The 7393-nt window shown below is 39.9% G+C and overlaps 1 protein-coding gene across 1 annotated transcript; it reads right to left on the minus strand.

Annotated features, from left to right (window-relative positions):
• Positions 1-2452: 2452 nt before the first annotated feature.
• LOC148192549 (uncharacterized) lies at positions 2453-6706 on the minus strand. The gene is made up of 4 exons (XM_088099228.1): positions 4091-6706; positions 3934-4018; positions 3778-3858; positions 2453-2554 (listed from the first exon to the last, which is right to left on the minus strand). Exons 1-4 carry the CDS (start codon positions 4996-4998, stop codon positions 2453-2455), a joined length of 1176 nt encoding a protein of 391 aa, XP_087955354.1. The 5' UTR covers positions 4999-6706.
• Positions 6707-7393: the final 687 nt, after the last annotated feature.

Consider the following 7393-nt stretch of genomic DNA (forward strand, 5'->3'; position numbering starts at 1 on the left):
TTGAGCTTAATGATATGCTGCAGAAATTGTTTTCCAGCTTTTGTGCTCTTAAGTCACCTTTGAATTACTACTTCTCCTCCTTTCCTCAAGCTTCCTTCCTCTGTATGAAGGCCCTCTGAGCTGTGAGGCTTCACCCATACACCTTTCCTTCATTAAAACACATCAAACACTGCATCATTTCATCCATCCGCTGCACCAATTTTCATTACTGGTTTTCTCTGGTCTGGAACCTCTTCCTACACGTTTCCAGCTGGGAATTGGTCTCCATCACTATTATTGAGAGAAAAACATGTACAACATAATAACTTCCTCAATAGTTCAGTATATGAAACCAAAGCACGTATTCATATTAGAAAACTTACTTTAGCTACTTTTTGACCTCTTTTTTTAGCCTTGATTTAAAACTGCTTGAATAGGCCTAAATGAGTCATCAATAGCCAAACAAGGGAAAGGAATTCCCCACCTTGTAAGTTGTTCACTACAAAAAAAAAAGGGCATTACCGAAGGCCAAAATCCCTCGGAAACAACCAAAAGCCGTCGGAAAAAGACATTGGTAAATCTCTTGTCGCTAACAATTACCGACGGCTTTTGGCCTTCGGTAATTACCGAGGGCCGAAAGCCTTCGGTAATTACCGAGGGCCACGAGCCTTCGGTAATTACCGAGGGCCAAAAGCCTTCGGTAATGACATGAGATGGGTATTTACCGAGGGGCAAAAGCCTTCGGTAAGTGGCACGAAAATATAACAATTTACTCTATTTTTTATGAAACCAACCACGCAAACAGACCTGCATAACAGTTTCAAGCACAAACAGACCTGGATAACAGTTTTCAAGTATATACAGATCTGCATAATGTGCATCTCAAAGATGCAATCACTAATCAATATCCATAGAACATCCATTAAGAAATAGAACATGCATTAATCCATATAACATGTAATTTATAGTTAAAACATAAAACCATATTGATGTCCTAACATCCAAAGTCATCTAGTTTTATAACATCGAAATGATCTAAATTCCAATTGTTTGTAATATCCAAATGTTTGTAATATCCAACAGTTTCTATAAGAAGTAAAAACTAGGTCAAACTAATAATGTACATAGTCTTCATCAGAATGATCTTCATCATCCTGCTCTTGTATTGATGGCTGGACTGGTGTGGGTTGGACTGATGAGGGTTGCTGGACTGATGTGGGCTGCTGAGGGGCAACGGGTGATGACGAGGAGGGTCATGGCTGTGTCGAAGGGATATGTTGTACGTCCTGTGAGGTCTCAAGCAACACTCTCATGACCAGGGCCTTAAAGTTTGTAAACTCTGCTCTGAGATCAGTGAGCTCCTTGTCACGTTGCTCCAATGCTTGCGTGAGGCGGACAACAACCTCCTCAGGAGCAGTGGTGGAAGAAGAAGGTTGGTGCTTCAGAGTACCTCCTCTCGATGCCGTGTAGTTTGCAGCAAGTTGTCCTGCACCGTACAAGCGACCCTTTTTCTTGCCACCGACGATGTCGACCTAGCACTGCGTCCTACGGATGTCGTCTTCTGCATTACTCGCATCATCCGGTGTAGGAGCTGACTCATGTTCAGATCTAACCTGTGAAATTCTCGTAGAAAATTCTTCCTATTGAAACATTAAAAGCAATGTTAGGGAATGACATAACATAAATGAAAAATTAGTAATAGTAATAGTGTTATTTGCTTACATGAGTCTTCCGAGATCTTTCATCAACGAACTGATTAGTGCCCTTCCGAACATGAGTCTGTGCAAAGACCTCATCAACATGGACCGCCCGTCCCAGAGCTTGTGCCTGTAACAAAATTGACAATTATAACTGTACATATGAAATAAAAAATACATAAGTGGGGCCATGAAAGCAAAAGTTAGGGAATGAAATTTTACCATACGAATGACATGCTCATGAATGGTTATCGACCCACCAGTATGCAGGGTGCCACCCTTTTTCAGATGCTCTGTTCCTCTGGGCTTTGGCACACTTATTGCGAAACTCTACTGTATTCCAATGAGCCAGTAAAGAGTTCCAAATTTGATCACCCAGCCAGTAAGGGCGCTGTCCTGCATTGCGGGCATCCCTAAACATCTCTGAGAGCCGATGAGATGCTTTCATGTGGAAATTTCTGTGTATCTGAGTTTCATGTTCAGGTTTCCACTGCACCTTCATCTGTAACATTAAAGAGAACAAACATTTATTACAGAACATACTAAAATAAGAGGGACAATTAGTTTAGTGGATTGTTCACCTGAAAACGCTCCCAGAATGGCTTTCTGTCGTCGTCAGGTATTGCTCCCCAAGTAGGCCATGGACTTAAAAACTGTTGCTTAATTGAACGTGTGATGGCCTGGGAAGCAACCCTAGATGGAATAAACCTGCATAATAGAAGTCATATCAATTACAGTAAGGTATAAACATCAAATTATGTGAAGAGATTAATATCTTACCCTTTACCATACGGCTCAATCCATGGTCGATCATGGAGGGGCAGGTCAAGACCATCACCATCACCACTTGAATCTGGATCAGCAGATGGTGTGACAGTCTGAGAAGGCGGTATAGTAGATGAAGAAGGTATCGAAGTAGGGTCAGGGAGAGGAGTGGGGGTAATAACCACAGGGGAAGGAGTAGGGTTTATAATCACAGGAGGAGGAAGAGGGTCTGCTGCAGGGGTAGTAGAAGGGTGTGCTGCAGGAGTAGGAGAAGGCTGTACTGTAGGGGTAGGAGAAGGTTGTACTGTAGGGGTAGGAGAAGGCGCCACAGATGATGTACCGGGGGCAGCAATGCTAGGTAGTCTACCAGGCACCCTAAGTACATACTTTGGTGCCTGCCGTTGCCTCTTTTTAGGCCTTGTTACCCCCTTTCCTTTATCAGGGCGTTTTGAACCTTGTCCTGTCATTACTGCATTGGAATGGTTACAAATAAAGGGAGAAAAAAGAAATGAATAAGGAAGGATCAATATTTTTTAAAGTCAATGTCTAAATAATTGCATACAACTTTTGACATAGTATTTTAGATAACTGTATTCAAATGATAGTTCAATTTGCTACAACAGATGTCCAACATTCAATCGTCATCATCTTCATCTTCATCATCTTCTTCTTCTTCATCGACATCATGATCATCATCTTCATCTTCTTCTTCTTCATCATCATCTTCATCTTCTTCTTCTCCTCCTTCTTCTTCTTCTTCTTCTTCTTCTTCGTCTTCTTCTTCTTCCTCTTGTTCTTCATCACCTTGTAATTCATCGCCATCACCATCAGGGTCGACCAATGCGGTTATACGTTCAACTTCAAGAATTTCTTGTGGTTGTGACATTTGGTCAAGTTGGTAGGCAACATCTTCCTCAACCTCATTTGAGTCAATGCGACCTCTAGGCTTGGTTTGTATTGCTACAACCCAACCACGTTTGTCAATATTGCGGAATGGTGGATATGGCACATAATAAGCCTGTCGGACATTAGTTGGTAGAATGAAAGGATCAAACGGTTGATATCTTAATCTTTGGTTGAGTTCGACAATATTAAAGCGTGGATCAACTCTAGTACCAGCTCTAGAAGGATCAAACCATTCACAATAAAAAGTACTACTCTGTTTGGAGAAGTAGTGATGTTGTACTCCAGCTCATATATTTTATGAATGATGCCGTAGAAATCATCATAACAACCCTCTGTTAGGCCCTTCACATACACACCACAATTTGATGTTTTCTTTCCTTTAGACCATTCTTGTGTATGGAATTTGTAACCATTGGTGAAGTAAGTGTGCCATTCTTTGACACATCTCATTGGCCAATTCGAGAGATGTCCTTAACTCTTGAACTGTGGGAGTTAATGCCTGATTAAAAACCTACAAATACACTACAAAAATTATGACAGCAAGAGTCAAATTAACCGATTTCTAAATGTACGAAAAAATACAGACCTGATTTCTAAACCAATGGGGAAACTCAGAGTGTATTCTAGTAGAAGTATTTCCTTCTGTGACTTGCTCGATGACAAGAAATGAGCTGGTATAAACGAAATTCTTTAGTGTATAACAATTGTGTCGTTGGAAAGATAAGAGATGGATGATGACATACTCAAGGTATGGCTTCACTTCAGTGCAATTGATTAAGACATGGACATGAGCAGAATTGAATTCAGCATCAGTTAACCAATGTGTGAACTCTTTCCCTGCGTGACGGCCAGATTGTCGGAAAACTGATAATGCACCTTCACGTGGTTGAACTTTCCATTGCATTTCATTTCTGACATGAGTGGGGGACAACATGAAGTTTTTGAAATAATGTGAACAAAAATAAGTTGTCTCTCTGTGCAAGTAAGCTGCACAAATTGAGCCTTCTACTCTAGCTTTGTTTTTAACTGAACGTTTGGATTCTCCCATAAACCTTTCAAAGGGATACATGCACCTGTATTGCACGGGTCCCCCAAGCCAAGCTTCATATGCAAGATGAATTGGAATATGCTCCATTGAATTAAAGAATGCAGAAGGGAATATTCTTTCCAATTTGCAGAGAATAATCGAGATATTTTCATCCATCTTTTTAAGGGAATTCTCCTTTAGTGTCGTGCAGCACAAATCTTTAAAGAAGTTACTCATTTCTATTAGTGGATTTAACACGTGCATTGGCAAACAACTGAACGCAAGAGGGATGAAAGTCTCCATGAATACATGACAATCATGACTCTTCAACCCTTGAATAGTACCGTTCTGAACATTGGCACATCTGGACAAGTTAGAAGCATATCCATCTGGAATTTTAAGCTCCTTGATCCATCCACACACTATTTTTGTCTCGTCTTTAGACATGGTGTAATTTGCTTTTGGTTTAAATAATCGGCCGTTACCTTGCGCCTTCAACTCTAAGTCTTTTCGTCCATAATACAAAGGTAAATCTTTTCTTGCTTTCTCATTATCTTTTGTCTTACCTTTAACATTCATAACTGTGTTGAAGACATTGTCAAAGAAATTTTTTTCTGTGTGCATGACATCAAGGTTGTGTCTTAGCAAGTTGTCCTTCCAATAGGGAAGTTCCCAGAATATGCTTCATTTAGTCCAATTATGCCATTCCCCAAACCCTTCTAGCCTATTAAAGACCAGATTCAGTGACTTTTGGATAGTCTTTCACTCTTCTCCAGACGTGTGATCCAGTCAACTTTGGTGGGGGCATATCTGTTTCAACTTGCCCTTTGCGAAATGCCTTTTTGTTTCTTCTAAAGGGGTGATCAATGGGCAAAAACTGTCGATGGCAGTCAAACCAACTACTTTTCCGCCCATAACTCAATTGGAATGACTTTGTTTGTTCCATGCAATGTGGACAAGCTAATCGACCATGCGTGCTCCATCCAGATAACATGCCGTATGCTGGGAAGTCATTAATAGTCCACATCAACGCTGCCCTCATAAGGAAATTTTGCTTCCTTGAAACGTCATACGTCCAAACACCATTCCATAACTTCTTCAAATCATCAATCAAAGGCTCCAAATAAACATCAATCAATGATTTGGGATTAGATGGACCTGGTATTATACACGATAAAAACATGTACGGCTTTGTCATACACATCTCTGGTGGTAGATTGTATGGGGTAACTATCACGGGCCAACATGAATATGGTGATGCCGAGGCCTGAATGTATGGGGTAAACCCATTAGAGCATAGACCAAGTCTTACGTTACGCGGTTCACTTGCAAAGGAAGGATGTTTACGATTGAAGTGCTTCCAAGCTTCACCATCGGAAGGATGACGCAAAAATCCTTCAGTTTTGTTACCATCATGCCATGTCATGTGTTCTGATGTTTGCATTGAAGTAAACATTCTTTGTAATCTTGGAATTATAGGCAAGTAGAACATGGACTTTAAGGGAATGGGTTTTTTTTGCCTCCGTCCAGCATGCATCGTATGATATCTTGGTGAGCCACAAAATTTGCATTCAACCAACAATGCATCTTTTTTACCAAAGTCATTGTCGTAGAATAACATACATCCATTAACACAACAATCAATCTTCTTCACTTCCAATCCCAACTTTGAAACACATTTTTTTGTTTGGTAATAATTCTTCGGCATCAAATTGTTTGGTGGTGTCAAATCTAACATCAATTTTGTATAAAAGTCCATTGCTTCGATGGGCACATTCCAATTACATTTGCCAGCCATGAGTCTAATGCACACTGATAATTTTGACTCAGTTGAACCTTCAAATACAGGCATATTTGCCTCTATCAGTAAATTGAAAAACCTCTGTGTGGTTTCATTTGGAGGCTCTTCATAATGGCTATGGTTTGCTTCTTGTTCAGCGTGGCGACGAAGACCATTGTCGACCATCTCTTGCATATCCGCAAATTGATCTATCTCAGATGTATGTACACTACTATTTGAACCTGATGGAAGCTGCTTTTCAGCTGCAGTGGAGGTCGAAGGAATTTGTTCACCATGAAAAGTCCAAACCGTGTAATTAGGCATGAACCCTTTCTGGTATAGGTGAAGCTTGACGACTTCATCTTTCAAAATCCTTGTACATTCGCACTTCATGCATGGACATCGAATCCCTCCATCAACAACATAATATTGATATCGTCGGGCCGTCTCCACAAACTCTTCAACTCCGATGACAAAAGATTCCTTCAAACCTCTCCTTCCACTATAACAACGGTCGTACATCCATCCACGATGGTTGGTAAAATGGGCCATGTTCTGTGACAAGCCAAAAAAATAAAAACTTAGCCAAAACAGTAACACTCCATGTGACATAAGTAATAAACCTATTACTACTCAAGTCGAACATGGAGGGCAATTTTAACACTACTGTCATAGGCATACAATAAGGGCATGCAAAGACAACTCCTCAGTATCGAAATGCCTTAAACATCCTAAGGGGTTGTGTATTAAATTTGGAGGAGACAACTTATTATTAATGAAGTTATCTTTGTATAGATTACTTCCAAATATTTTGTAGGTTCTAAGTGTTTATACTACTTTTACCTTTCTCTTTCTATTGAGAATGTGTGTAGTACCAAAGGATTTTAAATGACTAGTTAACTTAATCAAGTTGTACCATATTATGACTTTTATCCTATTCTGCTAACTAGTTTTAGGTTCTAGGTAGTCATCTTTTGAGTTTTAGGTACTTTTGGTAGTGTCATTTTTGTACTAGGTAGGTTTAACTATTCTAAACTTTTTAGAACAGTGTCTGTGTAGTTTGGTAGCCTACTTTAGTATGTTGTGTTTTTTGGTCAAACATTAAGACTTACTTTAAATGTGGTTGGATGTTGGACATAAAGGGAGAGAGTGAGATCAAGTTTGGACCATAAACATGAACCAAAGGCACGGATTATAGGTCTGTTATGTAGTTTTTTACCATACAAATCAGAATTTAAA

The sequence above is a fragment of the Vigna umbellata genome, chromosome 9, assembly GCF_029865625.1.
Source record: "Vigna umbellata cultivar VRB3 chromosome 9, Vumbellata_1.0, whole genome shotgun sequence".
In the NCBI taxonomy this organism is placed as follows: Eukaryota; Viridiplantae; Streptophyta; class Magnoliopsida; order Fabales; family Fabaceae; genus Vigna; species Vigna umbellata.